The following is a 21,082-nucleotide window of genomic DNA, read 5'->3' as shown; positions in this document are numbered from 1 at the left end:
AGGCCGATGCTCTATCCACTGACCCAAACCAGCTAGGGCGGCTTTAATGTTATAGTCACACTAAGTCTTCCTCTTACCTTTGACCCTTAGAGGCAATCACTATTATCATTATTCTGCCTGTGCTACTAGAAATATCCTACTTTTAAAATTTAAACTGCCTTGTCCAGCCAGAGTGGCTCAGTGGTAAGGATCAACCTATGAACCAGGAGATTGCAGTTTGGTTCCCAGTTGGGGCACATGTCCGGGTTGTGGGCTTGATCCCCACTGTGGGGCGTATCGGAGACGGCTGATTGATGATTCTGTCATCAATGATGTTTTTATCTCCCTTCCTTTCTGAAATCAATAAAAAATATATTTAAAAAAATTTTAAACTGCTTACACATCTGACTTCAGCTTTGCCCTTCCAATTTGGAAACAACTTCAACATTTATGTTGTGAATTCTCTTCCTATTTCTTTAATGATATATTGCTCCTTACATAGTCTTAGAAAAATATCAATTACTCTGAGCTATGCTCAATAGTTGGCTTATGGAAATAGCATATAAATACTTAAAAAAATTCAACTCAGGTAGGTACTGGCTCAGTTACCCAGTGCTATGTACAATGGGTGTCTTATATAGTTTCCTTTTGATTTTTTGCAATTTGAATGTAAATTCTAAACAATGAATCATTTAATTATTTGTATGAACTAATCATTTTATTCTTTTGCTTTTTTAAATAATCATTTTGTACAAATAATACACATAGTTGCATATATATTACAGTTTCAATCTTATTTATTACTCTTGTGGAATGCTAGGTTTAATGTTACAGTATCGTTGTCAAAGCTACTGAAATGTGACAAATGTCCAAGTGTAAAAGCTGCAGAACAATATAAGTAATGATTTTTAACAGAACGGTTATTTTACAGCTGAGGTCTGATGGTTTTTTAACTGATGCCTATGTGTATAACCAGCCACAAACCTTGGGGATGTTTATTACCTGTACATGTATATACAAATATGTCCCATACATATATATATATGCACATAGGCATGTATTAATTTATGTGTGAAATTTATAAAATTATATACATACACATAAATGCACATCTATATACATATATCCACCCTCACCAGTGAGATCACTTTTCTAACACTAGTTAATCAACTTCAGGCCAGTTATTATTGCTGCCCAGTATAACTACATGATTTTAGTACCAATACCAAGCACCTTTTCAGATGCAGGACAGGTGTATGTCTGTGCATATAGGTATGTATGTCTGTGTATAGAAAGGAATTATTTCTTTTTATGCTTTAGTCATGCATTACTTCAATAAACAGTCTTATCACCATAGGTTTTAGAATTCTAAAGAGTGTAAAATTTACTTCTGGAAAACTGTATATGTTCATAGTTACAAAAAATATATTATATATATATATATATGATTGAAACCTATTGTGTACATATGTTCTCTGAATTGGCTATATTCTAGCCATTAGATAAATTAAAAACAAACACCCTCTTAATAGGATGTTATTATGATAGCCTTAAATAGCCCATTACCTGTATTTAGAATAGTTGATATATTTTAAAAGGTGACAAAATGACGTTAAAGATTTGAAAAACACTATGCATCGGCATTAAATATACAAAGGTTTCACCAAGGGCATGGTTCAATTCATTGTCTAAGATTTTCATATTCTAAAAGTGACCAACAGTATAGTCATTATTTTTAAAATTATGGCTCATTGAGGCTTTTATGAAAAAAAGCCGTTTTTAAAAACAAGTTCTATTTAAACGAAAAAATGTACATGAACACTAAAGTACTTTTGGATATTTATTCTGTACAAAGTGTCTATGTAAAATAGGAGGCTCGTTCCCAGTAAGAACACCTCATGGTAGCACATGTAAACCTGGTTTGGTTCCTCTGCTCTGCAGCTATTCAGCATGTAAAATTTATACCATTTCACATTAACATTTAAATTTAATACAGTGCAAATATTTGAGAATAACTTGTTCCCCCCAGTGAAACAAGAGCCAGCATTATGCTGAATATTCTTCAGATCTATTTACACACTGAGCTAAAAGTTCACCATAAACTTTGAAATTTGCTGAATATCAGCAGAAATGTAACCGAACTAGCAGCAATTGCATTAACAATATTTGATAGTTACTTGAGAGAATGCATAAAATTTTCCAGGCTGTACTCTGAGTCATATTGCTCTTGATCCCAAAGATCACTCAGGTTTTCGAGAATTGATTTCATACTTGCTTTTCCAGAAGTAGAGGTGTCAGCTTTTTCTGTTTTGCCATCCTTAAGAAAAATTGGCAAAAAGATCATTAACTTCAAAAATTAGATTTTCCTTTAAAATACCATACTTGTTTCTAACATTGCTCTTATTCAACAGAGTTAAAAAATAGTTCAAGTGATGGTAAGTTCATCTCATTAGATAGCTTATTCTATTTTCCCACAGGCCTAATTTGTCATTTTAAGATTACAGAATTATAAGAACATTACACAGGACACAGTTAATTGTGTCACAATGGCTTTGTCATTCTCTCTCCCAGACATATAGTTAAATAATCAGCTTTTTACCCAAACCATTCAAGAGGAAGTTGTAGATATTATGCCCCTTTATCCCTAGATAGAAATAAGCATGTATTCCTAAGAACAAGGACATCCTGTTAACATAACTGAAATACAAAGATCAAATTAAGAAAATTTAATACAAAATGATTTAATATAGTCCATATTCAAATCTTCCCAACTGTCCCAATAGGATCCTTTATAGCAATCGTTCTTGCTTCCCTGGAACATCCCCAAGTCCAGTTCTCCTTGCTAAAAGTCACACATAAAAGTTATTTGAAGGCAGCAATCCATATTTCTTTCAGCTTTCCTTTTTCTAGGTTACACATGTCTTGTTTTTAACCTTACCTTATATGATATGATTAAAGAACCTTCTTCCATTCTGGTAATCTTTTGGGGACTTACTGTTTAAAATGCAGCACCCAGAACCAGACATAATATTTAAATATGGCTGAACCACACAGTACAGTGGAACTACTTTCTCTCAGATTTGGATATTACAATTCTGTTATTACAGCTAGTTTAATTACATTATCTAAGGCCAATTCTCACTATAATTTATACTGGTTGTACAGCTGACTTTCTAAACCTAGGCAGGACTATAACTCCAGCCATATTAGTTTTACATTAGATTGACCAGTATTTCCAGATGGTGCATCCTTTGATTATGGATATTAGTTCCATCACCCATAATAACAATAATGGCTACTATGTACTGAGAATCTATACTGGATACCCTTTCTAAGTGCTTACATATATTAACTTCATAACCATGTAATAATATAGGCATTGTTATTCTCCGAAGGGTGTGGAACCTCAAAGAAATTAACTTGCCTAAGATCACCAAGAGGCAGGGCAAGAAACACAGACCCTGGTTTAGCTGACTTCAGTGACAGATGTCTGTTAGCAGGAAAGGACTAAGGAAAGAAATCTTGGGGCAAGACACTGGAGACATTAATCAAAACTTCAAGAATCCTGGAGTTTTATCTGGACGTCAAAAATTTCCTCAAAAAACTGTCTAGTTGATACTATTGATACTAAAGTGAATGCCTTTTGCTAGTTCCTTCAATACTTTTACCAAGCAACCCTAGGAAGTCTGTGCATGCATTAAAGATAGGGAAAATTGGCCCTAACCGGTTTTCTCAGTGGTTAGAGCACTGGCCCTCGGACTGAAGGGTCACAGGTTCGATTCCAGTAAAGGGTAAGTATCTCGGTTGCAGACGGCAACCAATCAATCAATGTGTCTCTCTCACATCGATGTTTCCCCCCCTCCTTTCCTCTCTAAAAAAAAAACAATGGAAAAAATATCCTATTAACAACAAAAAAAAGCAAATTGTGTTAAGTTCTTTACCTTATCAAGTGTGAATAGATCGAGAAGTTGATCTGTTCCCATACTCTGCAAACTAGAATTCTCTTGGCTAATAACTGTATTCGCTATGTTCATCTTGAATTTCTGCAAACCCATTATTTTCTCCTCCAATGTTCCTCTGGTTATCAATCGGTACACATTGACCACACGTTTCTGAGTAAGAAAAAGAAGTTAAGCACAAATAAACTGATTGGTTTGAGGTAAACCAAGTCAAGGGCTTGCATATTTAACTACTATCTAATTATGGTGGGGTTATCTGGCCCCGTGAGTTTAAAATGTTTGCAAAGAATATTAGTGATGGATAGTGTCCCAGTTTTCTTAGCCTAAGCTACCTCATTTAATGCATGAGGAAGTGGTGCCACAGAATTAAGCTACTTGCCTAAGGTCAAACATTTGTTAGTATCAGGTGTAGAAACTTAAACCAATTCCTGTCTTTTTTGAGAAGTATTTTTCCCAGTTCACAAGTTAACACCTGTGAGTGGTGACTCTTTACCTGCCCAATGCGATGGGCCCGGTCCATGGCTTGTAGATCGCGCATGGGATTCCAATCGTGCTCCACAAATACCACTGTGTCAGCGCCTGTTAAGTTAAGCCCCAGGCCACCAACGTGAGTTGTAAGTAAGAGAACATCAATGGATGGATCATTGTTAAACCTAAAAGTATAGATATTTTAAAATAAAATTAGTACATTTCTAATGTACCCATATAAAAATTAAGAACATAAATGAGAACACTTCTTTAAAACTCCATAATATAGACACTTCTGTGACCACTTGAGATCAAACTATTCTCTTTTAGTATTTAGGGTAGGGCAAAAGTAGGCTTACAGTTTGTATGAAAATAATACAAGAATAAATGGTTTCACATACTCTGACTATAAACCTACTTTTGCCCCACCCTGTACATAACATCTTTAGTAGTAGAAAGAATGGAAGTCAGAAACTTTACAAACAGAAATAAGTCCAACTGGATTATATTTTAGAGTATCAGATAAAGACTAAATTGAAAAAATGTAACTAAACACTAATTCTAATTAAGGCAAAACTCAACTATCAACCTTTAATGTAGAGAAATTGAAGATAATGGGGGGAAAGGCTAGATCAGTCGGGGAAGGTAGAGGGTAAGGGTATTGAGGGTTGCTGCTATTGTACTGGTCCTAGAATCTATATATATAAAAGGCTAATATGCAAAGTGTCCCCTCAGTAGTTCAATCGCTCGCTATGATGTGTGCTGACCACCGGGGGCGGCGCAGAACAAAGGAAGGCTCAGGTCAGCCCTGATTGCCCGCCAGGCCTAGGGACCCTACCCATGCACAAATTTCTTGCACTAGGCCTCCAGTATATTGATAAAGGACATCTAATAACTTCTAGGAAAAAGAAAAACTAACATTATTACCAAGCTCCCATTTATTAGATTTCACTATGATTCAAGCAATGGGGCTTTGTGCTTTATATGCATTATGTTACTTCAATGTTATAACAGCTCTATGAAGATATTATCATTTGTCCTTATTTTAGGGAAACTCAAGCTCTGTGGAAGATAATCATGCCCAAGAGAACACTGCCTAAATAGCAGTCAGGAGTCAAACCTGGGTCTGTCTCCAAAGCTTGATCATGGGTCTCTAACTGTATCATGCTTAACAATCTCTTGAGGGTGCTTGTTAAAAATGCTTACTCTTAAAGTTACAAGTCTGGGACAGAACCTAGGAATCTATGATTTCTAAAGCAGAGGGTGCAGGCCACACTTAGGAAACACTGCATTCATTGATTTTGCTTCCTAGCTGGGCCAGCGTCCAACTTGTTCTGAGCAGAGGCAGAGATGAAGATACAGATCTCAGCTAAGCCACATTTTTGCTTCTTCCCACCCCAACTCTCCCCAAAAAGGTGAGGTAAAATGTTATCTCTATTTTTTGTTGATGCCTTAATTTTCTTTCATACCCTTCAAAGTGCTATCCTAATAAACCACACTTTTTTAGCTAAACAAACTATTTATTCAATGGTATTTCTGTAGTTCTATTTTTTTGGTTTTTAGAAAAATGTTTTTTTCTCTAATTTGTTTTTTAGTTCTATATTTTTAAAGAAAATACTTCATGAGGCAAACTCCTATGTAAGAAATAATACACTGACTATAGCCATGATTTATAGGAGTTTTAGAAGCCACTTACCGTGAAACAATGGCATGCCTCTGACCAGGAGGTATGCTTCCATCTAATCTCAGGTAAGTGACAGAGGGTAAGTGAGGCTTGAGAAGATCATGTTCTACTATATCAAGCATGCTTTTCAGCTGACAGAAGATCAGGATCCTGTGCTGGGCCACAACAGACTCTGTGCCACTCTCTGAAGTGCTGCCATTTCCCAAACCGCAATCCAACAGCAACTAGAAAAATATCAGTTGTTACACAGGCATTCAATAAAAGTAGGCAACCAACAGTTTTTCAAGCTATACCTCATATAAAATGGTTCCTAGAATTATTTATTATTGTTATAATAAATAATGGCCCCAAATTATAAATGATACTCAAAATTTGGTCTAACTGATATAAAATACAGTGAAACTATGATGCCCTCATTTTGGCCATTACACTGCTTTAACCACCAAGATCATATCAGCTTTATTTACTGGCAACTAATTCATACAGTAGGTTTGTAGTGAACTTACCATCAAATCAAATTCAACTTTGCCCTATGTTTGCCAAGTCTGACAGAATCTATATTTAAGTGTTTTTCTTTTAAAAATTGACTGTGCTTATCACCTTTAATTGTCACCTGGAGTTTCAGTTCATTCCATTCTACTGAAATTTTAAAATTCTGGCTCTAGCAATATTAGATACTTCTGGCACTATTATCTGCTGATAAACATATTTCTTTACTTCTATTGCCAGATTTTTAAAACGCAAATAAGATTTCTCCTCTACTTCAGAGAACAGACATATTTTAAAAGAAAGCAAGCTAGTTCTCAACTGAGATAGAACCTTTACTCTGAATATCTAAAAAGAAGGGTTCTAGAACAGCCCTCCATAAGAATAGCCAGGAATAATCTGGGCCTAAGTTGCAGAGTTCCTAAATTTAATTCCAGACACTTCAGTGTGACAAGAGGCACTCTAAAACGAGAGATTAGTTTAAGTAATAACTGCAGGTAAAAAAGTAATGTACAAAAATATAAACTAAAAATAATTTAAAGCCTGTAGTATAATTAAAATGTGGATGAAATTCAATTTTTTTTAAAATATATATTTTATTGATTTTTTTACAGAGAGGAAGGGAGAGGGATAGAGAGTGAGAAACATCGATGAGAGAGAAACATCAATCAGCTGCCTCCTGCACATGTCCCACTGGGGATGTGCCCGCAACCAAGGTACATGCCCTTGACCGAAATCGAACCCGGGACCTTTCAGTCCGCAGGCTGATGCTCTATCCACTGAGCCAAACCGGTGCTGGCTCAATTTTTATTTGAAAATAGGAACTTAAAAGCAGCAAGAGAAAAGTGACTTGTCATGCAAAAGGGATCCTCAATTAAGATTAACCCCTGATTTCTCATCAGAAACCATTATCAAGAAAGTGAAAAACAATGAAATAAAAAATGGAAGTATTTGCAAATCATATCTGGTAAGGGCTTAATATTTACAATAAAAAACAATCCCTAAAACTCAACCAAAAGATAAACAATCAAATTAAAAAATGGTCAAAGGATTTAAACAGCATTTCTCCAAAGTTATATAAATATCCAATAACCACATGAAAAGATGCTCAACGTTATTACTCATTAGGGATAGCAAATCAACAATGACATGCCACTTCATGCCTACTGGGATGGCTATACTAAAAAAAATTGAAAATAATTGTTGGGGAGGATATGCAGAAATTATAACCTTTGCACATAGCTGGTGGGAATGCAAATGATGCTGCCACAATGGAAAACAATTTGGCAGCTATTGAAAAGTTAAACGTAGAATTGTTATATGACCCAGCCAGCAATTCCACTCCTATGCCTATATCCAAAAAAAACTGAAAAGAGAGAGACAAATACTTATAAGCCAATGTTCACTGCAGCATTATTCACAATAGCCAAAAGGTAGAAACAACTCAAATATCCCATCAACACATGACTGGATAAACAAAATCTGGTGTAAACATAACAGTAATAATGGAATATCATTCAACCATAAAGTTGAAGTACCAATACATGCTACAACATGAATGAACCTTGAAAATAAGTGAAATAAGTCAATATTATGATTCTACTTACATGAAATATTTAGAACATGCAAATTCATAAGACACAAAGTATATTAGAGGTTACCCAGTGTGGGGGAAAAAGGAGAATGGGAAGTTATTACTCAGTGGGTACAGAAATATTTTGTAAATAGTGGTGACAATTGTACAATACTGTGAATGTAAGTAATGTCATAGAATTATATACCTAAAAATAAAATGGCATATTTAATGCTTTAGGTATTTTACCCCAATTTTTTAAAAAGCTGTACCAAAATTAACCAAATTAAAAATAAAAATGGTAAATATATCAGTAATCTATTGGAAATGCAAATTTACCTAGTGTTATAGATCAGGAATGTTCAACACACATCTAACCCTTAAAAGACCTACTTACTTGTTTCAAAGCTGAGAGTTTAGGGGCATGTTGAATATCATGAAGTGAAGAATTCTGAACGGCCAGTTTTTCAGTAGTACTCTTGAACTCAGGGTGTTGAGGTGTTAAGACTAATGCTGGATGGTTGCACAGTTTACGTAAGTACTGTAACGCCTTTAAAAGAGGAAAAAGTATATCCTATATAATAAAAGCATAATATGCAAATCAACTGAACTGTGGAATGACTGGCTGGCGTGGGGGCGGGGGGTGTTGCCGAACAGGCGGGCCAGCCAGTCAAGGCAACACCAGTCGGACATCCCCCGAGGGCTCCTGGACTACGAGAGGGCGCAGGCCAGGCTGAGGGACTTCCCTGAGTGCGCAAATTTCGTGCACTGGGCCTCTAGTATATCTATAATAATAAAAGTGTAATCTGCTAATTAGGCCAGATGTCCTTCCAGACAACCTTCCAGATGACGCCGGGGCTGCAAGGAAAGCCTGGGTCCCAGGTGCCAGAGGGAAGCTGGTGCCAGCAGCTGGGGGAAGGAAGGCCTACTCTTGCACGAATTTCGGGCATCGGGCCGTGTGTGTGTGTGTGTGTGTGTGTGTGTGAAGATCACTTCACATGTCACAAATGTTTGCACTTCAGTATCTTTTCCTACTGTCTAGAATGCCCTTCTCTCTCTTTTGACTACCCTTACTCCTTCAAGAATCAGTTAAAAAATTTAAATAAACCCACAAAAAGTAGACTGTAATCTATACCTGGAATACATGGCCTGTAGCTTTAAGCTTTGGTTTTTCAGTTTCTTCAGAAAGTGCAGCTGAAGAAACTGTTTCATCAACATCACACTTGGCACGAGACTTAGCAAAGTCCTCATAGAGCTGGACCTGTAAAATTTCCCCCACAAACAAGTATACTTATTTTCAATTGTTGAAAAAATAACTAAGATAGCAAAGGCCAATAAGAGCAGTAATTTAAATCAACTCTCATTAAATTATGATACCTGTACTTTGCTACTGATTAGATAATCCATCTTGGTAAATTCCTTTAAAATTACATTTAGAAAACAAGTATAACACATTAAGTTGGGCTGCTAAAATATTAAAACAGTAGTCAAATAGTCCTAGACTTAATTTTTCCACTCTGTTCAGAAGATAAATATAATACCACTAAAAAAGAAACTGAACTCTTACAAGTAAATTAGAAAATCTCCCTTAAGTGAAGTTATGTGATCAAGACTAAAGGTACATTCCAAGAGACCAACTTTTAAAAGAATATTGCTGCCTAAAAGGCAAGTCTAAAATATTACCTTGGGGTTTGGGTTCTGCTTGTACATGCTAAAACAATGCAAAAGGGAAGACAATCTAGAGGGCTAAATAAAGCCAAATGTCACTTCCTTCCCCAGCTCCCTGCCTCCAGTCTACTTAGTGTATTTTATGCTGATATTTTAATACCATCACTGGTATATCGTTACAGCCTTTTTTCACATGGCACCTTTTCTTTATTGTATTTTACAAAATCTTCATCCCATCACCCATACAATATTTAAGAAACATTAACCCTATTTTTACAAACAAGGAATGGAGGTCCAGAGAAATAGGGTAGATAATATAAATGATCACAGAATTATTAGCATCTAAACTCTAGCTGCATAAATATATACTAACAGGCTGTCTTACATACAGGGGAAAGAAGGTAAGTTTGTAGGGTGAGTCTATATATCTTATTCATTTGATCAACTCATACTACTGAAATAGATTAATGAATAGTAACCTAGAACATAAAGTACATATTCAAACAAAAAATTCTGATTATAGGCCATGTCTTATTAAGTGTCTTCGTATGACATGGCCTGTAAGGGGCAATTTACCCTTATAAAATACTACACAAGGAAAGGCATACAGTACATTCCTTTGATAATGGTCTCTATGTACAAAATCAGACCTGCACAGAAGTCAAAATTTATTTCAGAAATTTACTGGTAATGCAATAATACTTTAAAAGTGATGTGATCCCCACTTCCCAAAGTTTGAAACTCAATCCTGATATATGTTAGCTATACAACCTTGAGCAAGTTGCTTAACTTTCTGAGCTTCGGTTTCCTTATTTGTAAAAATGGGGACTGACGTAAGATACCTATAATGTTATATATGTGAGGATAAGACACTGTAGGCAGATTTTTGGCCCTTATAAACATTTCTTCATCAGTTTAACCTTTTCAATTAACTAGACGTATGAGAAAGCAACTATGATACTGAATTTTGCATGTTAATGCAAAATGCACTTATCCAAATATATCCACATATATAAACAGATTCACTTAGTGTCTTATCTACATCTATTTAAAACAGAATATTTTTCAAGTTTAGGAAAGTAGAAGCTAGATTAGAGTGATAAAGCCAAAGGCTATTCCCCTTTTGTGGCTTATTCAAAGCATTCCACTAATAAATATATCACCAACAACCACAATCACCAGATTCCTAACCTGGAGAAGACTGAGAGTACAGTAATAGTCTTGAATAATTTTGGGTGGAAGGTCTTGCAAAACATCTTCTTTCATTCTTCTCAAAAGAAATGGTAGGACTTGGCGGTGTAGTGCATCCATTGCAAGGACACCTGTTAATAATAAGAGAAAATGGCTCAAAAAAAGAATAAATTATATTCACTTGCACAGAAAATATAATTATCTCTTTTTCATACCTGCTTCTTGTTCTCGACTAGAGCTTCGAGCATCCCTACTTGCTAATATAGGTTTACCATATCGAGCAGCAAACTGGCGTTCAGTCCCCAAAAATCCTGGCATGAGGAAATCAAATAATGACCACAGCTCCAAAACATTGTTCTGAATATAAGAAAGGAATAGATTTGAGTTTGTACTGAGATGATTTACTTACACTTAAAAATTGAATCATTAATTTAAAAAAAGCCCATTATGATGATATAGATGATATATCACATTTTTAGGTATATGGTATAAGTCTATATTTAAACGTGTAATATTCAAGTCAGCATCCTTGGAGAAAATACTCTGTCTTATCTGGGGGGAGGAGGGGAGATTTTCAAGTTTCCTCCACCAGATAAGTTTTGGTCTATAGTATTAAGTCCTACTGGTGGCATAAAGTAGTAAATAAAAGAGCAAAAGGATGAATGTGTTTCTGATTCTTTTAACTTTGACACTCATATTGACAGCAATATTTAAGGAATCTGGCCTACATCACCATTTCTTCAACAAAGGAAAAACCTAAAGAGTTTGGTTATAGGTCAAGTCTGCCCAGTATTTAAGGTTCACAAAGAGCTGGCACAAGTTCTTTCCAATTCTGAAGTTTCATGGGGGGGAAAAAAAAAAAATCACGTTTTCATTTTGGATTCTTTCCCAAAATGTGTGTATCCTAAGGTACCATTTTACCCTTTAACTCTTCCAGATGTCTGTCCTTCCTCACCCTGCTCAAGCTCTGGCTCACCATGCTGGGCTACCCTCCCATATGATGGACATACTTCAAATCCCACTTAAGTTTGACCTCCCATAGGGACCATTATCAAATGGGCTACCATGGCTCTTCAGTGCAGAAACCCACCTTACAGCTTCAGAGCTAAACTGTTCAGGTGGGTATGAGGGAAAAAAAGATTGCTTTTAAACAACAACTCTTTTATTGTGAAAGCAGTAACCTATTTAAAAATACTGTGACGTTTCTATGTAAGTTTAAATTGGAACAAAATAAATCTCAATAATGCAAGCCTAAAGAGTCTTTTTCCCCCTTTTAAAGGTACTTTTAAAATCCATAGTGTTCAAGTAATAGACAAAACCCTAACACTTATAATAATAATCAGTCCATCACCAAAAATAAGTAACAAGTACATTAAAAAAATCAATTATTTCAAAGTCACCTGGTGTTTTTCCACCCACTAACTGGAGAGTGATGAAGGGTATCTTCCCCATCCAAGTGGGCTATCCAAACTAGGTGTGAACATTTGCAACCTCTGGAAGTACTGTAACACAATCTCTCTTATCTGAACACATCTACATATTCAACTATCTTCTTCCCTTTCCAACGTAAACTTCTACAATCTCCTGCTTTCAACTGTTTCCTAATCTCAGGTATTCATGGTTTCAGTGTTAAATCCAATTGTGGTGTAACACTACAAAAGGAGAACAGCCATTTTGGAATAGAGTCGGACTAATGAATCCCAGACTTTGGACATAAGACTTCTATTTACATAGCCTAAAATTGTATTTTAAATATGACTTTAAAAACCTAGTTTTCTCAGATACTGCTACGTACCAAATGAACAGTTATAAAAACATAATTACTGGAAATTATCATTCCTATAAACTAACAAAACAAAACAAACAAAAACCCTCTTATTTAATTCACTGCCAATGCCAATCCTTCTCTTCACATGGCAAATATTTTTTTTGTTAAAGTAGATAATTACCTGTATTGGTGTTCCAGAAAGAATAATCCTATAATTAGCAGTCAGTTGTTTTACTGCTTTTGATAATTTTGTTTTTCCATTTTTGATGACATGGCCTTCATCAAGAATACAGTAGTTAAATTTAATATTTCTAAGGGAGAATACACAAATAAATTTAGCATGAAGAGTCTTTGAGGCGGGAAAATACTAAGTTTCTCCAAATTTGATACTAAGTTTTTCTAAATAAATAAATGATTCTTACCTAAAGAAATCTATGTCATTCCTCACAACATCATATGAAGCCACTATCAGATTATGCCTTTTTACTTGATGCTGTAACCTGTATTTAAAAATAAGAGTAGGACATGAGGAATCTGCAAAGTTTATAATACAATTTCAAAGGGGAAAGAAACTACATCTACCATCATATAAGGTGCTTTCAATCTGTCTAATAAGACTTACATTCCCTTCTGTTTGCATTTATGACCCTGCTACCAGAAGGCCATTCTTATAAATGGGCCTTATTGCTCTAACTTAGTCTGATAAGAAAAGAGATGGATACCTGACTCAAATGTGGTGGACATTTTAACTTCACTTGCCAATACCTCTTCCTTGGAGGCTCTATTCCTTCACTATTCCATGTTGTGTTGGGGGTTGAGGGGAAGCGATCAATCCTCATATTCACCAAAGAGATGAAGCACTTGAATCATGCTGAGACCCTCACAATATTCGCTGACCAAAAAGGGCTGGTTTTGGGGCATGACCAATGGGCCTAAGACTGCCCATGATCATCATACCCACCAACTATAGACTGAAGTCCAGCACAGACCAAATATAAGTTACGTATTAGGAGAAAGAGCAAACAAGAGCAATCTAGATATGCCCGAAACAAGAATTACACCCATGAAATTATCAATTTAGTGAATTAATGAATTTCCTGTTTATGTAAGCTAGTCTGAGTTTCTATCACTTGTAAATAAATGAATTCTAACAGACACTACAGTAAATTTTTTAAGAGTACAAGCTGTTGAGATGCCTGTGTTCAAATCTCTTATTCAATTCGCTGAGTGACCTTGGACCTACGCCCCATGCCTTAGACTCCTCATCTGCAAATTAGGAACAAGAGAACCCACACCTCATAAGATGATTGTGAGAACATACAATTTTACATAAATGTGAAACTGTTTAGAACAGTGCCTGGCCAGTAAGTGCTCAATATGTTACCTATTATTAATACAGAAGGAGCAGGGTATCTATGGACTAATCAGCAACCTATGACTATCCAATGAACTGAAATCAATGAGATTCCCCTCTTTAAAATTTGTATTTAGGAACATTAGGGGATATACTAGTGAACACAGAGAAGGTAAAGCTAATAGAACTCTAGTGTTGCTATGGTATCAGGACAGCTAAAGCAGTCACTGTGAACTAAAAGCACTTTTGGGGAGAAGGAACTCTTAGGGAAAGTGGGTAGCTTATGACACTTAAATACTATGATCACAAGGCTCCCAAGAAAGGCACAGAGAATGGCTTTGGTTCCTGATAGTTTTCTAGCTCCAATACTTAGAAAGCCCAATTGATGGTTAAGAACAGCCCAAGTCCTTGATATTTTTTTAAAGAACTTAAATTTTGCCCGGCCAGTGTGGCTCAGTGGTTGAGCATTGACCAGAGATCATAGTTCTAATCCAGGTCAGGGCACATGCCCTGGTTGCAGGCTCAACTCCCAGTAAGGGGCATGCAGGAGACAGCCCATCAATTATTCTCTCTCATCATTGATGTTTTTATCTCTCCCTCCCTCCTCCTTCCTCTCTGAAATCAATGTGTGTGTATATATCTATATAATAATGAAAGTGTAATATGCTAATTAGACTGACAGCTGAATGACCTTCCAGACAAAGCCGCGGCAGTGGGGGTTAAGGCAGAGGCAGTTAGGGGTGATAAGGCAGGCAGGCGAGCAGTTGGGAGTGATGCAGCAGGCAGGTGAGTGGTTGGGGGCGATCAGGCAGGCAGGAGAGTGGTTAGGGGTGATCAGGCAGGCAGGCAGAGTGGTTAGGGGCGATCAGGCAGGCAGCCAAGTGAGCGGTTAGGAGCCAGCGGTCCCGGATTGCGAGAGGGATGCCTGACTGCGGTTTACCGCCGATCCCGCAACTGGCAGTCAGACATCCCCCAAGGGGTCCCGGATTGTGAGAGGGTGCAGGCCGGGCTGAGGGACAATACCCCCCCCCCACGTGCACAAATTTCATGCACTGGGCCTCTAGTATATAAAAAACACAAAGAAGAACATTCAATATTTTATGTTAGTTTCAGGTGAAAGCATAGTGGTTAGATAATCATATACTTTACAAAGTGTTCCCGCAACATTTCCAGTACCCACCTGGCACAATACATAGTTATCACAATATTATTAACTATACTCATAATGCTGTACTTTACATCCCTGTGACTATTTTGTACTACTACCAATTTGTACTACTCAATCCCTTCACCTTTTCACTCGTTCCCCCAACTGTCCTCTGGCAACCATCGGTCAGTCTGTTCTCTGTGTCTTTGAGTCTGTTTCAATTTTGTTTGTTCATTCATTTTGTTCTCTAGATTCCCCATATAAGTGAGTCATATGGTATTTGTCTTTCTCTGATTGACTTGTTTCACTCAGCATGATACCTTCTAGGTCTATCCATACTGTTGCCGTGGTAAAGTTTCATTTGTTTTAATGGCTGAGTAATATTCCATGGTGTGTGTGCCACAGCTTTTTTACCTGCTGTCTATTGATGGCCACTGGGCTATTGTAAATAACAATGAACATAGGGGTGGCATATTCTTTTGAATTAGTGTTTTTGTCAAAGTCCTTGAATTTTGATGAGAGAGATTATCTTTAAAATGTATGTACACTTACCTTTCTTAAATAAATTTATATGTCTGATAACAAAAAAAGCTAACTAAATTCACCTGCAATAAATTTTATTCTTCCAAACTACTTAGAGCAAAAGATTAAACAGTTCTTACCTTATTCTTTCAGTAGGAGGTCCAGTATAGTGCAATGGATTGAGATATTCTCTGGAGCAAAATTTACCTACTTCATCCACCCAGTGACCTGTTAATGTCGGTGGACAAACCACCAAGGAAGGAAGTGGCATACATTCTGCCAATTTTGATCTTGCATATTCCTGAGCCCTTTACAACAACAAAACAATAAATTAACCACCTTGTCTATATTTCTCAGCATCTGGAAGCCTTCTTTCAAAATAATATTTTAAATTACCTGTGACAATGATCTCCTGCTAGAATGCAGATGGACTGTAAAGTTTTTCCTAAACCCATGTCATCGCATAGAATTCCATGAAGTTTATACTTATTAAGAAATGCTAACCAGTTCACACCATCCTGAAATGTTGAAAGAGAAAAATTATAACTATAAACAAATCATAAATAGCATTTTTACAGGCATAAAAGAAATAAATGGATATAGGATACCAACCACAATTATTTTACTAAATGAATTTTAAAAACTCTTTGAGGTACATTTGAAAGGAATAGTCACTATTTATATTTATAAGATAAATATAAAACTTTACCTGCTGATATTTTCTGAGTTCAGCATTGATTGGTACTGGAATTTTGTAATTTTCCAATTTCTTCCCGTCTAACAATTGCTCCAAAAAGTGTCGTTCCTTGGCTTTCAATTGGATTAATTCTTCTGACATATTTGGAGGGTCTGGAATGCCTGCCTAAAATGATTTTTTAAGTGTATTAAAACTATTTACTCATGATTAATTTTTTATCCTTAGATTATAAAATACTAGTAATTTTAAGTTTTATTAAAATATAAATGCAGAGAAAAAATTAATTCAAAAGTAGTATAATTTTAAAGACCGGAAAACAAACAGTTTAAAGAATTTGACAGGTATTAACCCTTTGTGGTCCAATTTTATTTTTGGAATTCAAACAGTCTGGTCCAAATTAATTGACGGGATTGAATGTTGAACCGGTTGGGGTGTCGACCTCAGCCTCAACGTTGGACCTGCTCCTAGCGCCTGGTCTGTCAAGTCAGCCTCCACGTTGGACCAAAAAGGGTTAAAATGCTACAATGAGACTACGAAACAAACACATTTGAGGTATTCTAAAAAACACACGTACAACTTAATTTTTCCCACACCATGCATTACTTAAAAAGGCAAATAAAGTTGTATAGCTTATTTTAAGTGAAATGCTGTTACTAGAGCTTCTCAATTTGGGTTATAATGTCCCAGGATATTGGTTCTTAAAATGTGGGCTGCTGACTCCTCAGGATCCTCAAGACCTTTTCAAAGGGTCACTGAGGTCAAAACCATCCTGTGTAATAAAAGGCTAATATGCAAAGAGACCGAACGGCGGAACAACAGGAACCAAACAACCGGTTGCTATGACGTGTGATGACCACCAGGGGGCGTGTGCAGACCATGGCGGGTGTCAGCCATGGTGGGATAGTGGAACAGGTGAGCAGGGGCACCAGACCAAGGCAGGCCCCCAGTCGCTGTCATCGGGGCAAGCCTCTGGTGGTTACTGAAAATTCTTTGTTCCTGCGTGCCATGGCCCCGCCCAGTGCTTGCACCTGCTGCTGGCGCTGGCCCCGCTCACCCCCGCTGCTGGTGCCAGAGCCTCTGCTTGCACCTTCTGCCGTCATTCGGCGCCAGCCCCGATCACTCAGTGCTGTCAGTGGGTGTGAGCGGTGGCTGCCGGCCCTGATCACCTCAAGGGTTTCTTTACCTCCCCCTGCTCCTAAGGGGTGATCAGGGCAGCAGCTGCTACTTGCACCCACTGCCAGCGCCAGCCCCACTCGTATCCACAGCCGGCACCAGAGCCACCGATCGAACCCGCTACCCAGCACCGGTCCCGATTGCTTGGCGCCATCAGCAGGTGTGAGCGGTGGCTGCAGGCCCTGATCACCCTGAGGGCTTCTCCATTTACCCCCGCTCCTAAGGGGCGATCAGGGCAGCAGCTGCCACTCGCACTGCTGACAGCGCCAGCCCCAATCGCTCCACGCCTTCAACGGGTGAGAGCAGGACCAGTGCCATCAGTGCGTGGGAGCAGTGGTGGCGGAAGCAGGGCTGCCGGCAGACGGGACTGGGGGCTGTGGCAGGAGGGGCCGGGCAGGGGTGCAAAGGATTGGCCAAGACCCGCCCCTGTGCTTACCATAGCCTCATGGCCCCACAGTTCCTTTCAAGGTGCATGAATTCATGCACTGGGCCCCTAGTTTCATAATAAAAGGTATCATTTGCTTTTACCACTGTGTTAACATTTGCACTGATGATGTAAAAGTAATATGGGTAAAACTTCTTGTCGATCAGGAAGAATCATGGTAATTGCACCAAATATACCAGCAGTCACTGTATTCCTCCCAGCCATGCACCAGTATTTTAAAAAAAAAACTGGTTTCAACCCTAGCTGGCTTGGCTTGGCTCAGTGGATAAAGCATCAGCCTGCGGGCTGAAGGGTCCCAGGTTCGATTCCGGCAAGGGCATATGCTTGGGTTGCGGACTCAATCCCCAGTAGGGGGCGTGCAGGAGGCAGCCAATCAATGATTCTCTCTCATCATTGATGTTTCTATCTCTCTCTCCTTCTCCCTTCCTCTCTGAAACCAATAAAGAAATATATTAAAAAAAACAAACTGGTTTCATTTCAGAATGTCTTTTAAAGTAGTAAACATAATTTTATTAAACTCAACCATGAATGCACATCTTTTTAACATTTTACGCAATGAGATGTAAAGTATACATAAAACATTGCACTATATGTTGAGGAAAAGCACTTGTGAGATTGCTTAAATTATGATCTGACCTAGTGATTTTTCATAGAACATTTTACTTGACTGGACAGATAAACTAGTTATTCTGACTTGGGGATTTGGCTGACATTTTCTCAAAAATAAAATTTCACTTCCAAGAAAACAACTGACCTAACTTGTTGCCAATGACAAAATAAGCTTTCAGGAAAAACTTAGCACTGTGAACTTGGCAACTTGTCAATACTAAAAAGGAATTTTCTGTTGGTGATATTAATTAATTTGATATTTTTGCTACAGTATGGTGAAATATACCAACCGTTAAAAATTTTACTGGCCATGGCCAAGTAATTCAATTGGTTGGAGCATCGTCCCATTACACCACGGTTGCAAGTTTGATGGTTGGTCAGGGCACATACAAGAAATGAATGCATAAGTAAGTGGAATAACAAATCGATGTTTCTCTCTCACACAACCTTTTTCTCTCCCTCTCTCTCTCTCTCTCATCAATTTTTAAAAGTTTTTTTTTAATGCAACTCAGTGAACCAATATTTTCCCAATGATGTATGCATAATGTTACAAAACACATATGGGTAAAAGATCTACTCAAAAGTGTAAGATTAACCAATTACTTTTAAAAATATATATATATTTTTATTGATTTCAGAGAAAAAGGGAGAGAAGTAGAAACATCAATGATTAGATAGAATCATTGATTGGCTCCCTCCTGCACGCCCCCTACTGGGTGGGGGGATCTAGCCCACAACCCACGCATGTGCCCCTGGCTGGAATCGAACTTGGGACCCTTTAGTCTGCAGGCCGACGCTATCCACTGAGCCAAACCGGCTAGGGCTAACCAATTACTTTTAAAGTAAGGTAATTTACACATTCATTGGTAGAATGTTAGATTCTACATTAAAAACAAATTTAACAAGCTTTCTCTTTTTGAATTTTGATATGCTATCAGATAAAAGAATACCCACAATTATTTGAAAAGGCTGTCAAAATACTAGTAACTTTTCCAAGTACCTATCTCTGTGAGGCTAAACTTTCTTCAAATACCTCAACCCAAGGAACGTGTTGCAAGAGACTGAATGCCCGAGGAAATACAAAAATCCAGCTACCTACACCTAGTTCTAAAAGAGATTTGTTAAAATGTCAAACAATGTAATTTTTCTTACTAACTTTTTGTTTAGGAAATAGTTATTTTTCATTAAAAATGTTACATATGGGAACATCTAATGGATTTATTATTTAAATTAATTAATAAATCCTTTCACATTACAGAAAATATGATAAACAAAAGCCCTTTGGAGATCTTCAATTTTTTAGAGTGCAGAGAGATCCTCAGACCAAAAAATGTGAAAACTACTGCCCTATGCTCTCTAAAGTTTAAAAAATTTAGAACTTTGGAAACAGAATTATAATTAAATTCAATTAAAATATATATGTACACTGAGTATTAAAAATGACTGCATGGTACATTTACAAAAGGTTTCAGAATTAACTTTAGTAAGATAGAAACTAACATTTTAGCACATCTAATACCATAATGATTTTAATAAAAATGAGGCCTTTCTGCACAGTACTTTACAAAGATGTAACAAAATCTTCATTTATCCTCATGGAATTTTTAATAAATGACATATAACGAGATCCTTTTCTTAACAATGAAACCCTAAGTCCAAGAGTCACAAATATTGTTTAGTCCCAGGAACCTTTTCTGTGAATATCTTCTTCACTCCAATTCCTATAAAATCAACAAGTTACTAATAGTGCAGGGAATTAGAATTGGTAGTTGATATTCCCTGAATCTTTGATAGTATACATTTTAGAAAAGTGCATGATTCTTCTTATTATGATATAATAGAAATCAAGATCAAGTGGAACAGCATTGAATCTGCATGACATTCTTGTTTCTATTGCTATGCTTTCAAGCTCACAAATCTTTTCTTATGCAGCATCCAATCTGCTATCAATTGCATCCAGTGTGTTTTTATAGTCTTGCATCACTGTTAACAACAGGGATACATTCTGAGAAATGCATCCTTAGGCAATTTTGGTGCTGTGCAAACATCAAGTGCCCTTACACAAACCTAGCTGGTATAGCCTACTACACACATAGGCTATACAGTAGAGCCCATTGCTCTAGACTACAAATTTGTACAGCATTTTATTGTAGGCAGTTGTATCACTATGGTATTTGTGTACCTAAACATAGAAAGGGTACAGTAAAAATACAGTGTAAAAGATAAAAAATGGTACACCTGTATAGGACACCTACCATGAATTGGAAGTTGCTCTGAGTGAGTCAGTGAATGAGTGGTGAGTGCATATGAAGGCTTAGGGAATTGCTATACACTGCTGTAGACTTTATGAGAACTGTCC

The 21,082-nt window shown here is 37.1% G+C and overlaps 1 protein-coding gene across 1 annotated transcript in view; it reads right to left on the bottom strand.

Moving 5' to 3' along the window:
• Positions 1–680: 680 nt before the first annotated feature.
• The window catches only part of BTAF1 (BTAF1 RNA polymerase II, B-TFIID transcription factor-associated, 170kDa), a 116,314-nt gene continuing 95,912 nt past the window's right edge, over positions 681–21,082 (bottom strand). The window contains exons 26-38 of the mRNA XM_005884041.2: positions 16,509–16,661; positions 16,196–16,317; positions 15,940–16,107; positions 13,199–13,276; positions 12,958–13,087; positions 11,224–11,365; positions 11,009–11,139; positions 9,285–9,410; positions 8,547–8,699; positions 6,103–6,314; positions 4,432–4,591; positions 3,921–4,091; positions 681–2,296 (exon numbers count right to left, since the gene is read on the bottom strand). Coding sequence (XP_005884103.1) covers positions 2,153–2,296; positions 3,921–4,091; positions 4,432–4,591; positions 6,103–6,314; positions 8,547–8,699; positions 9,285–9,410; positions 11,009–11,139; positions 11,224–11,365; positions 12,958–13,087; positions 13,199–13,276; positions 15,940–16,107; positions 16,196–16,317; positions 16,509–16,661 — 1,890 coding nt within the window. The 3' untranslated portion in view covers positions 681–2,152. The remainder of the gene's footprint in view (positions 2,297–3,920; positions 4,092–4,431; positions 4,592–6,102; positions 6,315–8,546; positions 8,700–9,284; positions 9,411–11,008; positions 11,140–11,223; positions 11,366–12,957; positions 13,088–13,198; positions 13,277–15,939; positions 16,108–16,195; positions 16,318–16,508; positions 16,662–21,082) is intronic.

This window comes from Myotis brandtii, unplaced genomic scaffold, assembly GCF_000412655.1.
Source record: "Myotis brandtii unplaced genomic scaffold, ASM41265v1 scaffold810, whole genome shotgun sequence".
Classification (NCBI taxonomy): Eukaryota; Metazoa; Chordata; class Mammalia; order Chiroptera; family Vespertilionidae; genus Myotis; species Myotis brandtii.
The sequence above is the reverse complement of the archived record's forward strand: the minus strand, read 5'-3'. Positions and strand labels throughout refer to the sequence as shown.